At 38.4% G+C, this 20,037-nt stretch overlaps 1 protein-coding gene across 1 annotated transcript in view; it reads right to left on the bottom strand.

Annotated features, from left to right (window-relative positions):
* The window catches only part of CACNA1S (calcium voltage-gated channel subunit alpha1 S), a 99,360-nt gene that overhangs the window by 48,639 nt on the left and 30,684 nt on the right, over positions 1–20,037 (bottom strand). The window contains exons 3-12 of the mRNA XM_031937116.1: positions 18,649–18,788; positions 16,605–16,747; positions 16,211–16,363; positions 14,129–14,334; positions 11,069–11,172; positions 9,596–9,741; positions 8,986–9,067; positions 7,020–7,180; positions 2,345–2,570; positions 730–937 (exon numbers count right to left, since the gene is read on the bottom strand). Of these exons, the coding sequence (XP_031792976.1) occupies positions 730–937; positions 2,345–2,570; positions 7,020–7,180; positions 8,986–9,067; positions 9,596–9,741; positions 11,069–11,172; positions 14,129–14,334; positions 16,211–16,363; positions 16,605–16,747; positions 18,649–18,788 (1,569 nt within the window). The remainder of the gene's footprint in view (positions 1–729; positions 938–2,344; positions 2,571–7,019; positions 7,181–8,985; positions 9,068–9,595; positions 9,742–11,068; positions 11,173–14,128; positions 14,335–16,210; positions 16,364–16,604; positions 16,748–18,648; positions 18,789–20,037) is intronic.

A 20,037-nucleotide genomic window follows, 5' to 3' on the forward strand; every position in this document is an offset into this window, starting at 1 on the left:
CCTCTCTCTCATTTCTCTCCCTCTTCCTTCCTCTCTCTGTCTCTTTCCCTCTCTCAGTCTCTCTTCTCCATCTCTCTTTTCTCTTCCTCTCTCCCTCTTTCTGTCTCTGTCTCCTCTCTCGCTTTCCTTCTCCCTCCCTCTCGCTGTCTTTGTCTCTCTTTGCCTCTATGTATCTCTCTTTTAAAATTCCCTTCAAAAGGATGTGTGGCTTTCACAGCAAGTAAAAACCTCAGTCTCCTTCGATGACTTCCAGTGAAGCCTTGTGCCTTCCAAGATTTGATTAAGAGGTATCACCTTCCCTGCCTTTGCTCAAAGAATCAGGGGCAGAACTAGGAAAAGAAAGCCGATGGGCATCAGAGCTCTCCTTCCTTGAGAGTGGGGACTAAATCATTCTTTGTCTCCTCAGCCAGATATGTGACCTACAGTAGGGACTTAATAAGTGCTTGTGGATTAATTCTGTGCCTGGGAATTCACTTCCTACTCACCTCCATCTTGCAGCCTTCTGACTCTCCCACTTCCTAATGGCAACCAGCTTTCCTGTATCATTTATACACGTTTTATCTCCCCCATTAGAATGCAAGCTCTTTGAAAGCAGGAACTGGTCCCCTTTTTTCTCTGTCTCCCCAGTGCTTAGCACAGTGCCTGGCATGAAGTAAGGGCTTAAAAAATACTTTTTGATCAACTGATGGCCCGCCAGCCTGGCACCCGGGTGTGATTGAGCGGCCATACCTGGAAGACGCTGATGAGAGCCTGGGGGAAGGTATCGAAGTTGCTGCGCCTCACCTCCGTGTCCTCAAAGTCATACTTGCCCCCAAAAAGCTGCATTCCCAAGAGGGCAAAGATGATGATAAAGAGGAAGAGCAGAAGGAGCAGGGAGGCAATGGAGCGGACAGAATTGAGCAGAGAGGCCACCAGGTTGCTCAGAGACGTCCAGTACCTAAAGGAAGATGAGACCAATGGGTGGGGAACTCTCATTATCTGCAGCAAACAGCCTAGGAACTCTTTAGGGGTTATGAGGAACCTGTCCAGTTTTTGGAAATCCAAAGCAGATAAAACCAGCACAGGACCTGTCTTTTGAAGAAGGGAGTTTGTTTTTTAGAGGCAGAGCTAAGTGATTTGTCCAGGGTCACACGGGTCCTCCTGATTGCGGGGCCAGGGCTCTAACCATTATACCACCTAGCTGCTCTTATAGTATATGTCTTAATAACTGCTTGCTAAATTGAATTGAATTGACTGGTCAGAGAGTTGGAAATTCTGGGTTTAGTTGTTATTTTAGATTAATAGAATTTAGAAAGTGACATAGGCAGGTGTTGGTAAATGTTTAATAATGGCCTTAAAAAAAAAAAGGATCTATATTTAATGAGTTGTTAACATTTGTCTCCATCACTTTCTTCTAGACAATCAACAAAATAATACACAAAGCTTTGATTTGTAATGTTTGCTGATTTCTAGAGTGTAAATATTTACACTGAAAACAGAATAATCAGTTCTTTAGCTGAGTTGAGCTGGCTTTAACAGTCATAGGTCTTTTTGTTGTTGTATTGTTGTTCAGTCATTTTAGTCATGTTTAACTTTCCTTTCTCTCTCTCTCTCTCTCTCTCTCTCTCTCTCTCTCTCTCATTCTTATTCTCTGTCTCTCTTCCACGCACACATATTTTTTCTCTCTGTCCCTTCCTCTCTCCTTTCCCCCTTTGTTTTTTTTTTCTGTCTCTGTCTTTGTCTCTCATTCTTGTTCTCTTTGTTTTTGTTTATCTGTCTCTGTCTCCTGACTCTCTTTTGCCTTTGCTTTCTCCCTCTATATTGTTTTTTTCATCTTCTTCCTGGTGTCTATCCTCTCTATCCTCCAGTAGCTGAGGCAGAGATAAAAGCAAAGGAGAAAATGAGCCCTAAAAAGAAAAGAGTGATTTTCCTTCAAAACAAATCCGATTATAAGTCTAAATGAAAAAGCAAAGTACGTGTGTTGTAGTATTTGGACACTAGATTTGGATTTAGGAAGATCTGGGTTGGAATTCTTCCTCAAACACTGTACAACTCCAAGCAAGTCACTTCAACCTCAGACTTAGTTTCCCTATCTGTAAAATAGGCATAAAACTAACAGAGTTATTGTGATGATTTGATAAGATTTTATATCTATTCAAACATACACATATATAATATGTATAAACACTTTGTAGACATTAAGTACTATATAAAATTAATTATAATAATAATTATGATGATAACAAATGAAACAATGAAGGGGAGGGAAGGGGGGAGGACAGGACTGAGAAACCAAGAATTTTGTTCTAACTAGATGCCCTTGAACCCTCCTCCCTTGCCTCTCTCCTTGCCACCAATTCCTTACTTGGTGATCTTAAAGATTCTCAGAAGGCGGATACATCGGAGTACAGAGATGCCGAGGGGAGTCATGATCCCAGATTCCACCAGAATGATCTCTATGATTCCACTGCACACCACAAAACAGTCAAAGCGATTGAAGACAGACATGAAATACTGTCGAAGCCCCAGTCCATACATCTTCATCAGCATCTCGATGGTGAAGAGAGCCAGAAGCACACGATTAGCCACATCTGTAAGGCCAGAATAGGGTCAGGGGTGACCCACCCACCTTCTTGCCACTCTATGTTTTTGTCTTGACCAGCTCTTCAGCCTGAGTCATACATTGTGTACTATCTTCTTCTTCAAGTCATTCCCTTAATTTTTTCCCCTTAAAACTGAGAATAATATTTATTATCTCTGAAATTTATCAGTAATTAAGTGATGCAATGGATAGAGTACTGAGCCTGGAGTCAGGAAAATTCTTCTTCCTGATTTCAAATCTTACCTCAGAAACTTATTAGCTGTGTGACCTTGAACAAGTCACTTAATCCTGTTTACCTCAGTTTCTTCATCTATAAAATTGAGTTGGAAAAGGAAATAGCAAACTACTCTAGTATCTTTGCCAAGAAATCCCCAAATGGGGTCACAGAGCAAAAATGAGTGAACAACAACAAATGAAATTTTCCTTAATAAACCTCACCCATTTCAGATCATTCAAGGATCTTCCTTCAGTGTAGCAAACCTTAAGTAAAATGGATCTAAATTGAAGGAAGGTGAACCAATGTGAATTAATAAAGTCTTAATTATAACTTATATAAAGCAGTGTATATAATGGCTAGAGATCTAGCCTCAAAGCCAGGTATTCAAATATTGCCTTTCACACACACTGGTTATTATATTTCTGGACAAGTCATTTTATCTCTTAAGTGCTATTCACAAACTCTCTAACCTCTATGACACTGACTGGTATGAAAAGAGAACATATCTTCATCTAAAAGTTCTCTCTACTAATTAAACCACAGATGAAGTCCCTATCGCCTATTAAAAAAGAAATATAGTGTTATTACTCTTAAGAACCTCATATTACAAACTAGACAAGAGAAGTTTATTCTTCTAATTATTCTATCTGTTCTCTAATGGGGCCCTTCAGGGACCTGTTTTAATGATTAGAAAAAGTAGAAAAGACTGATTTATAATTTTAGGAGCAACTTTTATTAATAATTTACTTCAAAAATGATGATGTTCACAAGTCTTTGAATATTGTTTAAGTATTATAAAAGTCCCCTTTACAATCTAGTCTGCAATTTAATAAAATGATACTCTCTATGAATAAAAGATTTGCTAAGTAAAACTGAATTTCTGCCCCATTCTCAGGTAAAGCCTTGCAAGACTTTATAATCAGGAAATGCAGAAAAGCAGGGTGTCTTTGAAAATGATGCATGATAATAGTTGGTTTTTTTTTTCAAAAAGTCTGAAATAGAAATGTATGATTTTATCATAAATCTTTTTTTTTAATGTTGTGCTGTATACATAGAAATAATCTTTTTTCAGTTTTTTTGTTTTTAAGGTCAAAATGAATAAATATTAAAAAAAAAAAACTGATGGGATATAATCAAGGTTGGATTTAAGAAAAAGGATTGTTCATCAAATGTTCTCCTTTGTGTGTTATTCAGTGTGTTATGTGATTGCATGATGAATAACTAAAGATTATAAATGTGTATGTATGTATGTATACATGTGAATATGTACACACACATATATATACATCTACATATATACATATACATATAAAATACATATATATACAGAAAGAGGGAGAAGGGAGAGAGGGAGAAAGGGAGAAAAAAAGAAAGAGAACAAAGAGAGAGAGAGTGAGAGAGAGACAAAGAAACAGAGAGAGACAAAGACATGACTATATCTACTAGGTATCTGACTATATCAAAGTATATGTCACATTGTAAACCTCATATTACAGAAACTGTGTCTATACATTTACTCTGTACAATACTAAATGTACAGTATTCTTGTTCTATCCTAACATTCTGGTGTTTTATAACAAATGTGACCCATCTAAGAAACTTAATATTGGAAAATATAGATTTCCAAAAAAAAATTCCTTTTGAAGAGGAATCCTCCCTTCTTTTGCAAAAGGTTCGTGGGAAATTTTCTTTAAACATTATTGTATTGATCTTTTAAAATATGAGAGTTTGCTTTATGAAATCTCAGTTTAAACATCTTTTCAGAGTTGGAAGGGACTTTACAGTCTTATTCTTACTCTAAAATGTAGTTATGAAACAGCCATAGTCTGAGAGACTTGCCTGAATGGCTTGATCATAAGTTTTTGGCAAATTGGCAGCTTTCAGTGGGCCAGGACAGTATCTATTCTTATATTCATACCCTTTCTAGTCCTCCTTTTAGCACAAAGGATGCTAGTTCGTATTAAGAGGTTATTTTCCTTCATGCTGCCTATTTAGGGTAGAATATGAAGGTGAGTCTTAAGGAATCCAAACCTGGACTCCTACTACATACTGAAAATCTCAGCCCTGAGAATTCTGCAGTATTTTCATAGGACAAAGCTCATTTCTAATAAGATATAATTTAATAGGGACACAGAAAAACTGTAATGAATATAAGAGATTAGGGGCTAATAACCCCAAGACTGGGAAATGAAATCATTATTCAAATAAAACTGTGGGGAATATTTGATGGCTCTATAATAGCCTCCTTCCCCAATTCCCAGGTTGGAATCACTGATTATACTATATACTACAAGAAACTCTCATTGGTTTAATAGTCAAAAACTATTTTGAAATAATAAATAATTATGAAGAAAAATGAATAGTACATTCACTTCAGTTTTGAAGAGAAGAAAAAATACACATATTGAATAGGTCAAATTATTGAGCACAAAATTAGTGAGTATTCTTAAAAAAATTTTTTTTGCCTGACAAGAAGCAATATTGCTAAATTAAAAAGAAAAAAGTAGATGGGGAAAACATGATAAATGTGAAAAAGTCTGAGACTCAGAATTTGTAAAAAAGAAAATTAACTACACTAAATAACTAGAATTTAGTCTTCAATGGAGAAATCATCAAATATCTTGTAAGTAAACAGGTTATGAAGATGAAAATACAAACTGTGGGATGTTGTTCTAAGCTGGCTAGATACAAACCTCTTATGAGATCCTCATAACTACCTTGGAGTGGATTGCCATTTTCTTTTCCAGCTCATTTTAAAAATGAGGAAACTGAGGCAGACAGCGTTAAGTGATTTCCCTAGGGTCACACAGCTAGTAAGTGTTTGAGTCCAGATTTGAACTCAGGAAGAGGAGATTTTCTGACTCCAGGCCTAGTGCTTTGTCCACTGCTCTACCTAGACACTCCTAAAAATGGAAACTAGGTTGCCCTTGGAAGAAATAAACGCCCTATCAGTAAAGGTCTATAAATGGAAGTTGGATGACTACATATAAGGGTTTGTTATAGAAGAAATTGATCCTTCAGACAAAGGTTAGAGGTTGGTCACTGGGCCTAGAGAAACAAAACAAGTTCAAATTCAGCTCAGACACTCACTAGCTGTGTGACTTTGGGTAAGTCACTCAATCTCTGTCTGCTACAGTTTTCCCCCATTTAATAGCACCTAACTCCAAAGATTGCTATGAGGATATGACAAAATATTATTTGTGAAGCACTTTGCAAAGCTTAAAGTGTTATATAAATGCTATTTGTTATTAAAATTTTGTGAATTTATTCTATTTACTTGTAGCAGCTTGTTGGGTGCTATGTCAATAAATGGTAAATATTGTCGAAGCATTTGGTACCGTAAGGATGGGTCTTTTTGACAGGGTTGTTTGTGACTTGTTTTTATGTTGTCTATCCTTTATTGTGAGTTTCTTAGGGGTAGAACCTATTCTTTGCCTTTCTTTGTTTCTTCATCCCTTAGTAAAGTGCTTAATAAGTACTTAATTAAACACTAATTGATTAATAATGTGTACTGAGCACTAATTAATTAAGTAGTGCTTGAAAAATACTCTTTGACAAGGGAGGAAAACAATAAATAACATGGTGTCATTTATCTGACTGCCTCTTGATAACTGTCTACATTTGTCTTTAAAATTTTTTAAGTAGTATCTTATTTTTCCACATACATGTAAAGATAATTTTCATTATTTATTTTTTGTAAATCTTTGTGTTCTAAATTTTTCTCCCTCCCTGCCTTAACTCTCTCCTCCTCAAGACATCAAGCAAGCTGATATAGGTTAAATAAATGCAATTCTTTTAAACATATTTCCATATTTGTCACGTTGTACAAGAAAAATCAAACCAAAAGGCAGCTAGGTGGCATAGTGAATAGAGCACCAGTCCTGAAGTTAATAGGACCTGAGTTCAAATCTGCTCTCAGTCATTTAATACTTACTAACTGTGTGACCCTGGGCAAGCCACTTAATCCCAATTGCCTCAGAAAAAAAAATCAGACCAAAAGGGAAAAACACCATGAGAAAGAACAACAAACAACAACAACAACAAAAAAGGTGAAAAGACTTCAATCTATATTCAGTTTCCATAATTTTCTGTCTCTGGATGTTGACAGCATTTTCCATCCCAATTTACTTGGAATTGTCTTGAATCATCACATTGCACAACATTGTCTTTTTAGGTAAGAAATAGCTAATTTCTTACCTACCCTTGGTTATCCCTTCTCACCTTGCAAATGGGTCAACCACAGAGGCTGGAGGTGGTGTTCTGAGGCAATGGACAGGGTGTTGAGGGCCACGACCAGGATCACCAGCCAATAAAAGACCTTGGATTTCACCACTTCTTGACATTTCCGGCGGAAGATGCGATTCCACTGTCTCCAATGCCGGCTGGAAGATGGAGAAAACAAGGAATAGGGAAATCCAGAGCCTTTAGTGCTAAAACCATGCTCCTGACCATTTGTAATTTCTTTTTCATTTAAGACCCTTCATCCCATCCCCAATATCTTTTCCACTATTCACAAGCAAACCTATTTAACAACTGTCTTTCAATTCTTCACTATCGACCTCCAAATTATATATAATAGAAGCATGTTGATGGGGAAAATGCATTTTCTAAAAAGTTATGGGCTTTAAAGATGGGACTAGGGGTAATTAAGCTCTTGTGACCAATTCCTATTTAACAATGTGTCTGTGATGAATTCAGGGTGATCGTGTCAGGAAGATGGAGGCTCTGGAAAAGAGCTAAACCAGCCCACAGACCATCTGGGATTGCATATGTCTCTGTCCACACCCGCCATCCACAATTTCTTATGGAGAAAGGAGGAAGGTTAGTTTCAGCACTGGTCTTCTGAGATAAAAAGCTAGGGTATTGGATGGAGCACTGGGCCTGGCCTGAGGAAAACCTGAATTCCAATTCAGCCTTGGTGCAGGATGATCCTGGGGGAATTACAACCTTTCTCTGTCTTGAGTTTACTCAATTGTAAAATGAGAATCATAATAGCACCTACCTTGTAAGGTTGTTATGAAGATCAAATGAAATCATATTTATAAAGCAGTTAGTACTAGGGCCGGCCACATTGTATGTTCTTAATAAATGTGAATTCCCTTCTTTCCTCCCACCAGTCAAGTTATGCCCCAAATATCTATTATATCTGCACTGTTTCTCAAAACAAAAACAAACCTCAGGGATAGTTTTGTGTGTGTATGGCTGTGTTAGGGGAAGGGGGAATTGCTGGGAAGTGGTAGTGGTTCAAAGAAATAAGCTCAAATGGGTAACTTGTCTTTGTGGTTTTCGTGGTTGTATTCTCTTTTTCACACAAAAAGAATGAAGAGAATAATCCTTAAGAAGGTTATGATGAGAATTAATTATTCTCAAATATCTCTCAGCAATAGCTCATGCACATATCCACAAGTCCTCTGCTTAAAGAAACTCAAGTAGCCATAAGATGAAAAGGAATAGGGAAAAACGAAACAACTAACCAACAGCCCCTCCTGTCTGTTCAGATTTGGGTGAAATCTTTGTGAATTCAGGGGTCCTCAAACTACGGCCGTGGGCCAGATGCAGTAGCTGAGGACGTTTATCCCCCTCACCCAGGGCTATGAAGTTTCTTTATTTAAAGGCCCACAAACAAAGTTTTTGTTTTTATTATAGTATGGTCCTTCAACAGTCTGAGGGACAGTGAACTGGCCCCCTATTTAAAAAGTTTGAGGACCCTTGCATGTGGATGCTCTCTTAACCTATCATGTGGAAAAGAGCTGAGCCCAGAGGCAGGGAAGAAACTATAGGATTTGGAAGTAGAGAAGCTGGGTTTAAAAACCATGCTCTACTACTTAATCCTTTTGTGACCTTAGGTATATAACTCAGCTTCGCTGAGTTTTAGATTCTGTATCTGTTAAATGAGAATTTTGGCCCTGGTGTCTCTATGATTCCTTCTAGTTCTAAATCCTATACTTCTCTGGAACATTTTTCAGACTAGTAGAAAGACTGTCAGTCTGGATATTTGGAAAACTAATCAGCGGCAGTTGAGTTTCCCAAATGGGTCAATGAGCTCACTTCCATGCTTTCCTGAGGATGGACAATGTATAGTTATTATATACATATAATATTATATAATAATGATAATATTATATGTAAACACATCATATATACATATATTATAAATATATATTATTATATATTTGTGGATACTCACAGAAATTGGATAAATTTGTTCAAGCCTTCTATTTCGTAGAGGCTTTCTGTATCTGAGCCACCTTCATCCAATGACAGCTTTCCTAGGGACCCAAGAGAAATAGTCAGCTAACAAGCAGATGGGCTTTGCTATCTCTGAGGAAATTTCCCACACTGGCACATCTGGAAAGCTTTCCCAAAATAAGATCCTCTTATAGGGCAATGTTTTTCCAAAACATAGTTGTATTAAAGAGACATTAGTATAACCTGCACTTTACTCCAAGTTTGGGCCTTTTTTTTTGTGGACTGCATATGTATGACTCTGAATTGGTGGGGAGAATTCTAAGTAAGATATATTAAGGTTGTTAACATGAGAATTTTAGAGAAGAAAGTCAATCTTTGACAGAAGAAAGACAATCTTCAAGAGAGAAAGACATATATGTAGCATGCTAAATGCCATTGGTTTGGCTTGAAGTCCAGATTACATTGGGATGGACTCGAGTCTCTGACAATAAACCATCCTGGCAAGGCAATATAAAGTCCTGGAGAGGACCCCCTCTCCCCTCTGTGTCTGTACTACTGTACAGAGGGCCAACAAGTGAGATGTTGCTCTGAGCTGGCTGGATACAAACCTTCTCTTATATCATCAATATCCATGACTTCTGCTTGAGTGATCCAGTTCATATAACCCTTAAGGTCTTCCTCCAATTGCTGCTTTTCCCTAAGCTTCTGAAAGGTTCCCCGAGACTTGGCCTTTTCCCGTTCTTTGGTGAACTCACTGAAATGAAACAAAAGGATAAAGGAAAAGGTATTAGTTGGGTATCATCTTCCCTGGAGACAAGGAAGGCTCAATGCTTGAATGAATGGTCACCTCTTTCCCCCACCCAGGGCTCTAGATGGTACAGACAATGATTACTGAAGCCCTCCATCTAATCCTTGGCAAGTTCATGTTTTTCATATTTTTTATCTGAGTCTGAACATCTTTCATTTATAAAGCAACCCTTAGAAAGAGGTGATGGGGTCCATTTATTTATTTTGATGAGGCAATTGGGGTTAAGTGACTTGTCCAGCGTCATACAGCTAGGAAGTGTTAAATGTTTGAGATCAGATTTGAACTCAGGTCTTCCTGATTTCAGGGCTGATGCTCTATCCACTGTACCACCTAGCTTCTCTGGGTCCATTTATCTTTAAAAAAAAGACCTTTTCTTACTGGCCCCTGCAAAATTATACAGATTCCCAGAACTCTATATAATAGAGATGGGAAGGACTAATAGTCATCTAATGCAATCCTTTCCTCTTTTAGATGAGAAAATGGATATTTGAGAAGTAAAAGAATTTGTTTAGGATATCATAGATGTTTGCTATGATAGCAGAATGCTATACCCAGCAATTGAATCCAGGGGCTTTTTTAGTAATATTATTTCATATGAATTTAATATTTAGAAAGTGGGCGAGGACACTGCCTCCTTTATGATTTACTCCCGGAGGAGTGCTTGAGCCAGTTTTAACGTCTCTAAAAAACCTGATTGTTATATTTTCAATCCCTAGTGTCCATGACCTGCTCTCTCTGGGGACTGATGGACACACAATTTTGTTTCCCACACCAGAGGGGGTACTCAAGAAAGAAAACAGGGGAAATCTTTAGAGTTGGATGACAAGAATGAGGCAGATGACTAATATAGGTCAGAGGGTAGGGCCCCTATTTACAGCATCAGTCAAAATTTGGTGGAAAGTTATTCACTACAGCTCAAATATCCTACAAGCAGAAGGTGAAGCTTCTGTACTGAATCATGGATTCATAGTGTCCAATTTCTAGATTGGACTATTTAGAAAAATTCTAACTTTTCTCAGAAGATTACTGAGAAGAGAAAAATGGTAGTGGAAAAAGAAAAGGATTTGTGGCAAGGAAGAGAGGAAAATGACAAAACTGATTAAATCTTCTAGTAGCACAAGCCTTCTTTTGTTATCCCCAGCGTCTCCTAAGGGAGAAAGTTGGATTAAGATAAACAAGATAAGAACTACATCACCAGAGAAATTGTGGTGATCAGCCATACCTCCTCATGACTTCTGTGCTCCTCAATATCCCTACCCTTCAACACACTTACCCACTCAGGACACCCAGAACGAGGTTAAGGATGAAGAAGGATCCCAGGAGAATGAGGCTGACAAAATAAATCCAGGGCCACTCGTTTCCAATGGCATCATTGACCTAGGGATCAGCAAAGACTGTGAGTTTGGACTTATAGAATCCAAAGGCTCAAAGAAGCTTCAGGGATCATTTAAGCCAGAGATTCTTAATTTTCTTTTATGACTCCCTTTGACAGTCTGGTGAAGCTGATGAACTCCTTCTAGAATTATTATTATGATTATTTTGGTGAGGCAATTGGGGTTATTCAGAGTTACACAGGTGGTAAATATCTGAGCCTGAACTCAGGTCCTCCTGATTCCAGGGCCAGTGTTCTATCCATTGTGCTAGCTGGTTGCCCCTAGAATAGTTTTAAAATAACTTAAGGCAATATTAATTAAATTTCCAGTAGAAGATAGTGAAAATAATGTTGTAATTTTCCTCCATTCTAATTCATGGACTCCCTAAAATCTATTCATATATCCTTCAGGGTCCATTGAGAGCCCCTGATCTTCCTGTCTCCGTAAAAGACTTTGGGAAGAATAAATGGGAAGAATGCTGCATTTGGAGTTAGGAGAGGCTAGGGTCTGGAGTTGCCTGAGTTCAAGTCCTAACTCAGATGCTTACCAGCTATGTGACTCTGAGCAAGTCATTTGTCTTGTGTTAGTCCTTGTTTCCATCTACAAAAGTAAAGTAAAAGTATCTCCTGAGAATGTTATGAGAATATAATGAGATTATGTAAAGTGCTTTACAAACCTTAAAGGAATATGTAAGTTAATTATTGTTATTAGGATTTGAACTCAGGCAACTCCAGACCAAGCAGTCCATTCATACACTAACTATCTTTCTGGATCTCAATTTCCTCATCTGCAAAGTAGGACTAATAATGTCTATAGTTTCTATTTCACACAGTTTTTATGAAACCAGAGTCCTATTTTTGGTTACTTATATAACTGAGGCATGGGGATGGCAAATGATTTGTGTAAGGTCACAGAGTTAGTTCACGTCAGGGTCAGAACTGGAACTCAGATTTGATTCCAAATCCAGGGCTGAGTTCAAATCCAGCCTTAGACATTTAATAGCTGTGTATGACTCTGGGTAAGTCACTTAACTTTGTTTGCCTTCATCGGAGAAGGTAATGACAAACCACTCTGCTATTTTTACCAAGAAAATCCCTTGAACAGTCTGGTCCACAGGGTCAAGAAGAGTTGTAGGGACTGAATGGCACAACAATAATAAGAACAATGCTGATTTCCTCCTTTTACTCCTCCCTGTCCTTTCTCAGTCACTCAGGGCCCTCTTGTGCCCATTCTAGAGTTTTTCATCCAAAGGAGAATAGAAAGAACCATGATCCACTAGCAGAGGAAGGAAATCCTTTTGACTATAGGGAAGAAGTATTTGTAAAGATGAGGACCATAGAAACCCAAAGTTGAAAAGGCTGTTTCTCTTTATATAAAAGAAATGCTTTGGAGTTACAGACTTAGGTCCTTTCCCTTCTTATCCAATAGTCAGTACTTCTGGCACCCTCTGAGGTCATTTTGTCCATCCTTCTGCCTCTCTGAAAGACTTTTTTTTTCTCTTTTTTTTTCCTCTAAGGCAATTGGGGTTCCAGGGTCACACAGCTAGGAAATGTCAAGTATATGAGACAAGATTTGAACTCAGGTCCTCCTGACTTCAGATTTGGTGCTCTACCTACTATACCACCTAACTGCCTCTCTCTCTGCAAGACTTAATCTATCCTGTCTCTGGCCAAGAAAGTCTTTTTCTTTACTTCTTTTTGACATTCTTCTACTGGCTACTCCATCACTAATTAGTTCTGATCTTTGGAAACAGAAGAGACAATTTGCAAAGGGCTGAAACTCTTGAGTTCATGCACTGAGGTTGGACAACCGAACATTTAGGGCTAACTATCGATTGGATAATATTCTATCAGCATACACTTGAAAAATGGCTCTTCCCACTATCCTGTGCTGGCTCGATCTTTTGGTGTATACAGAGAATTGTAGGAGGGACTAGGGGGTGGAGTAAGACTAGCCAGAGTCACTTCTGGGCGGGAGACGAAGAAGGAAAGTCGTGGAGATTTTGCGTCCATACAATTCACCTCACCCTCTAAAGACCAAAATAAAGACCAGGGATTTTTGCTTATCCTGACTCCAGCTGATTCTAAGATATCCAGGGTGCTAACATGGTCATCACAACAATTAGTCTTGTGCAATTAATCTTAGACTTGGAATCCAGCGATCTAGAGAGTAGATCCAGCATTATACCTTGGGCAAGGCAGCCTCTTTGGACCATAGTCATTTTCATTTGTCAAATAGGGATGAAAACATCTTCCCTCCTTATTCTATAGAGTTGTTCGGACAAAATATGGGGTAAAGGATTTGAAAGTACTTTCCCAGTATTAAATGGAATCCAAAGGCAGGATGCTATTATTTGTTCTGGGTTGTGGTCCTGTCTGGAAGCAGGGAGATGGACACAACCACCTCCAAACACCCAAGACTCCAAGAATCCCAAGACTCCAGAGTTAGAGAATGAATCATTTCCAGCCTAATCTAAGGGATAATTAGTTAAATTATTAAATTTATTATTAATTATTAAATTATTAATTTATTAAATTATTAAATAAATTTAAATTTATTTTTATTAAAATTAAATAAATTTAAATTTAAATAAATTTAAAAATAAATTAAATAAAATTATTAAATTAAAGGGATATAAGTTAAATAATTAACTCTTGGGCTCTATGATGCTCAATTGTTATGTATCTTGCATGCTGACGAGATTCAGTGTTCCATCATTAATCTCTATCCTCTCTAGGACTGAACTTTCCGAGGGGACCGAGGAGTATGGCTAGGGAATCTACATTTTAGTTTTACATTTAGTTTTCCAAGAGAGAAGGAAGCAACAATGACTTAAATAACCTGGACAGCTGCCTGATGCCTCCTCTAACATCCCCCCCCCCCCAACTCCCTTGTCGTTCCTCCTCTTGTGGCTGGGTGGGGTTGGGGAAGAGATCATGCAGGCAGCAGCTGAGACCTACCCAGTAGAGGACATCAGTCCAGCCCTCCATGGTCATGCACTGGTACACGGTAAGCATGGAAAAGCCAAAATTATCAAAATGGGTGATGCCATTATTGGGACCCGGCCAGCCACCTCGGCACTCGCTGCCATTGATGGTACATGGGCGTCCGGAGCCTGTCCTAGCACAAGGGGATGGCTTCTCATTCTCCACTGTGGCAATGATGTCTGGGAAGAGGAAGGAGGCAAAAGCATCAGTTCTGGACCCAAGAGCCCTTTCAGACTTGGGATATGACTGGATGGAACAAAGGGACTGGTAGGTATACAACTTGTTTCCTGGCTGGAGAGTCAGACACTATTGTGTAACCTTGGTCAAATTAATTGAGCTCTTTAATATTGTTCTTCATATTCAGAATTGTACTCATCCTTACCTATGGGATATAATGTGGGAAAATGTTTTGAGGACTTTCAGACAATGAAAGAGCTAAAAAATATTGGAACATTCAGACAACAGTTCAGAAAAATCTTTTCTCTTTGTTAATTATGAAATAACAAATTTTAAGTCTTTCCTACAATGCAGGGATTATAAGGGCTCACCTATATGCTTATGGAGGGAATAAACTGAGACATGGGATCTTTGCCTTTTCATACTTTACATTCCTTTCCATTGCTTCCATTTTTCCATGCAAGCCCCAAGAATAGTTAATAATCAGCAAGCTGAGTAACTGATTTTTTTTTTATCCAGTGATAAAAGTGTTGGAGAGTCAGAGTAGTAAAGTGGAGAAATTTCCCAATGAATATACTTCCCTTCTCTCCTCTCCTTACATAGAAAAGATGGAGAAATGTAGGTTAAATAATAGCACAATTAGATGGATGTGGAGCTGATTAATTGGTCTGACTGAAAAAAGGATTAATCTTAGAAATCTAGTAATCTTGGAGATTACTAGATCACTAAGATCTAAGTTTGAGATCCAGCTCAACATCTTTACATGGTGAGACTATGGACAAGACTATCTGACTCTTTTGTTTTCTTAACTGTCAAGTGGGAATCAAAATATTTTCCTGTTCTGCAGCACGTGGTTATTGTAAGAAAAGAGCTTTATATACTGCAGGGTACTCTCTCTCTCTCTCTCTGAACTAGTATTATTATTAGGACCTCTGAGATTGCTAGGGCAGTTAAATATGCATATAGAGTAGAAAAGGGATGAGGAATGAGGAATGTTTTGGAAACCTAGGTAAATATGAATATAATGTAGGACTATTGTTCCATGAGAAATGATGAAAGGGAGAATAACCTGGAATATTTGTGAAAATTGATGTAGAATGAAGTGAGCAGGACCAAGAGATCAATTTATACCATAACAACAACTTTGTAAAGGGAAGTATGTTAGGAAGACTTCAGAACTCTGATCAATGATGATTTTAGAGGGCAGAGCATGCTGCCCACCTCCTGACAGCAGATGGTGGACTCATAATGTAGAATGAGACATACATTTTTGGACATAGCTAATGCCAGAATTAGATTTCTTTAATTGAGCATATTTATTACAAGGGTTTCATTTTTCTTTCTTTCTTTTCTTATGGGGGTGCAAAAGAGGTAGAGAAAGAAAAAAAAATAGATGCTTACTAATCAAAAAGAATTTTTTAAGAGATCTAAGGCAATTTTTAGCCTAAGTTTTTCACTTAAGACTTGTCTATGGTACATGGAATAAAATATATTGCTCTTGGGCTTTAGAATTCTTGACTGTGCATATTTGTTACAAGGATTTCATTTTTCTTTGTTTCTTATGGAGGTACAAAAGAAGCAGAGAAAGAAAAAAATAGAAGCTTACTAATTAAAAAGAATTTTAAAGAGATCTAAGGCAATTCTTAGCCTAAGTCTTTCACTTAAGATTTGGTACATGGTACCTGAGATAGTATACAGGATAGAAAATATTATTCTTGGGCTTTAGAATCAGTCCTCTCTTGTACTCTATCTCTGCTTTTCTTCAGAGTCCAAACTAAGACCAACCAATAGGCTTGGGAGTAAATGGCCTAGCCTGCCAATTGGCTGAGACAGCCTCAGGACCTCTCTAGACTCCTTTCTCCCATTGTGGGGGCCCACCTGTTCCAATGAAGTAGCAGGTCTTGTGCATTTTTCCCTTGAAGAGTTCCAGTCCAATGATGGCGTAGATGATGACCATGAAGAGGACGAGCAGGGCGATGTGGAACAAAGGAATCATGGCCTTGATGATGGAATTGAGAACAACCTGCAAGCCTGTACAGGTCAGGGAGAGTCTATCATTGTTCTTCTCTTCCCCCCCAATCCTGAGTTATCTCCCCCTTTTCCAGAAAGCCTTTTCCCAGGAAAAGAAAGAACAAGCTGCCTTTCCATTCCCATCCACCCCAGGGACCAGAGACTCCCCAACTTCTGTCAGCAGGGAGACCCAGAGCTAAAACCAGGGGGAAAGGATGGGGACAAAGGAAGACCAAGTTCTGCAAAAGGCACTACCACCCACTTGGAACCCCTGACACCAATCGGAGGGGTCTGAGGACTCGGAAGGCTCGTAGGGCCTTGACATCCAAACCAGCTCCTTTGCTGCTCATGGGGGTCGAATTGCTTTGGATCAAGTTGATCTCTTCCAGAATCACGGTGGAAACCCTAGAAGGGAGGGGAGGGAAAGAAGTAGAACCCAACATATCAGAAAACCCCATTGTCTCAGTTCTGAAAGTTTAGGGTGCTGGGTTGCAAAGAGGCCCTTCCAGAGGATCAGCCTTGCCCCCACAACCACCCTTTGGCTCAGAGGTATTTCTGAGCAGGGAGCCTAAAGCCAAGTACTATTTCCATACCTTAGCTATCTGTGCACGTTTTCCCTTCCTCTCTGCCTATTTTATCCATCCTTCCTCATATTCAACTCAGGTTCTCCATGAAGCCTTCCTTTCTGTTTTTAGTTATCTCTCTCTCTGAATTGCATCTCTACCATAAAACCTGTCATTCAATTACCCATAGCTGCCTAGTATTCTCTAAGAACTCATGTCCATTTGCCTTGCCTCCCCAACAAGAGTAAAGATTCTTTGTGAAAGGACCTGTGCCATGTGCTTCATTTGCATTCCCTAGCAGCCCGAGCATAATGGTGGACACATAGTAGACGCTTAGAAAATACTTCTGCAGTAATGAACTGAACCAGCTATGCCCAGAGAAAGAACTCTGGGAGATGACTAAAAACCATTACATTGAATTCCCAATCCCTATATTTATGCCTACCTGCATTTTTGATTTCCTTCACAAGCTAATTGTACAATATTTCAGAGTCTGATTCTTTTTGTACAGCAAAATAACGGTTTGGTTATGTATACTTATTGTGTATCTAATTTATATTTTAATATATTTAACATCTACTGGTTTTTCAGAGTCTGATTCTTTTTGTACAGCAAAATAACGGTTTGGTTATGTATACTTATTGTGTATCTAATTTATATTTTAATATATTTAACATCTACTGGTTATCCTGCCATCTGGGGGAGGGGGTGGGGGGAAAGAGGTGAAAAATTGGAACAAGAGGTTTGGCAATTGTTAATGCTGTAAAGTTATCCATGCATATAACCTGTAAATAAAAGGCTATTAAATAAAAAATAAAAAAATAAATATACAAACAAACAAACAAACAAAAAAAGAAAATACTGATCATTATTAGATATATAATAGCCAGCCAGTACAGACTCATTCGTATCAAAATACCCATGCATCAAAATTACTTTGTATTTATTTTGTTTACAAAGTGATTCTGATCCATGAATATTTTAACATAAGTGGAATTGCTCTGAATGGTTGCCAGATATGGAATCATATTCTGACTTTTTAGCACATATTATTTAATTAAATTATTTGATTTAATTTATTTCATGTTTCTGCAATTACTTATCTGTGAACTGTGATAGAATTTTTTAATTTAATTTTTTTAATGAAAAATAAATTTTCATTTCTTCCCATTCTATCTTCATTAAAAAAAAAAAAGGAAAAACAAAACCCTTGTAACAAATATGCATAAGTGGGCAAATCAGATTCCTTCACTGGCCATGTCTAAAACATCTATGTCCCATTCTGTACCTTCCTGTCAGAAGGTAATACTGGTAGAATGTAAGCCTAGGGCAGGGATCTCCTTAAATTCTACACAATGCTTGGTACCTAATAAGCATTTAATAAATCCTTATTGATTAATAAAAAGAAATGATTATAGGAGTCAAAATGCCTCAGCTGGGACAATGGGGTGGGGTTGAATAGTCTCTCAGATAAGGGGTCTTATGATACCCTCCCCTACGTCTCTGAGATGGTGATTGTGGGGACTCCCCTGTGAAAAACATCAGCAGAAGGGTCCAGTTCTGCATTCTTTAAACTTTTTTAATTAAAATTTTTTTTTCCTAAGGCAATTGGGGTTAAATGACTTGCCCAGGATCACACACCAGTTCTGCATTTTTCTATCAGCATACTTCCTATCAAAGATGGAGGAACACACAGATCCCCAACCCCCTCCAATCCTGCAATGATTGCAGGTCACTCCTTACCCAAGGAAGACAATGATAAAATCTAGCACATTCCAGCCACTGCGCAGGTAGGCATCTTGATGGAAGAGGAAACCATAAGCGATGATCTTCATGGCGGCTTCAATTGAAAAGACAATGAGGAAGAAGTACTCCAACTTCTCCTATAGGATTGTTGGAGAGTGAGAGAGAAGTTAACCCCAAAGAGAAGACTTCCTACTGGGTTTGTCTTGCTACCTAGCAATGATTTTTTTCTATCACTACCCCAGAGACTGAAATGATTTTTTTTTAATACAGGTCTGAGATTCAGGATGTTTTTCACTTTAACAGGGACACCCCTTCCCACATTATCCACTGTGATATAGCAGATACAGCCACTTGCTTAAAGGACACAGTATTTTACAGCAAGGGGGGGTGGGGATCATGAGAGTTCATGCTATACAGGTGATGGACACAGTCTCATGTTTCTCAATTCATTCTGACTTGGTTAACAGCAGCGCTCAGTTAGTCTACCCAGACATCCTTGTTTTATAGATTTTACAAGCTTAGTCCCAGATAAGTTAAGGGGCTAGCCCAAGACCACGCAGGTAATAAGTGGTTTTTGAACCCAGGTTCTCTGACTTCAAATGCAACACCTCATCATTATGTCACACTGCCTCCCCCTCCTCCTGGTTAGCTGACTCCTGTAAATTCAATCATTTCGGTCATTTTGTACTTAAGTTATTTTTTGGTACTCTTTTTACTTGTCTATTTAGGGACAGCCAAATGGCACAGTGGATAGAGTGCTGGGTCTGGAGTCTGGAAGACTCATTTCCCTGAATTCAAATCGAACTTCCAACATTTATTAATTGCAATCCTGGGCAGCTATTATTACTCACTAGGCAACTGTGGCTAGAGTGCTGGGCTTGGAGTAAAGAAGACCTGAGTTCAGATTTGGCTACAGATACTCGCCAGTAGTGTGATCCTGGACAAGTCATTTAATCCTGCTTGCCTCAGTTTCCTCGCCTGTAAAATGAGCTGGGGAAGGAAATGGCAAACGACTCCAATATCTTTGCCAAGAAAATCAGATGGCTGAAATGACTAAACAACAAAAAACTGTTTGCTTGTTTTTAATTTCCTCCTTGCAGCCCCCCTCTCCAGTCAGAAGTAAGCTTCAAAAGGACAAGGACTTTCATGTTTCATCTTTTGCATCTCCAGAACCTAGCTCAGTGCATTGCACATTTTGGAGAAAAGGATGGTTATTTCATGAATAATGAGGAAACTTCCTCTATCATGCAGATTGGGACATATTTGGCAAATTCTAGTCTTGAAGAGTTGCTGGGGAACTGAGAGATTAAATTACTTGGGTTATACTTCCAGCTTGTGTCAGAGGTGGAACTTGAATCTATCTACCTATCTCCAAGGCTAACTATT

The sequence above is a fragment of the Sarcophilus harrisii genome, chromosome 4, assembly GCF_902635505.1.
Source record: "Sarcophilus harrisii chromosome 4, mSarHar1.11, whole genome shotgun sequence".
NCBI classification, from domain to species: domain Eukaryota; kingdom Metazoa; phylum Chordata; class Mammalia; order Dasyuromorphia; family Dasyuridae; genus Sarcophilus; species Sarcophilus harrisii.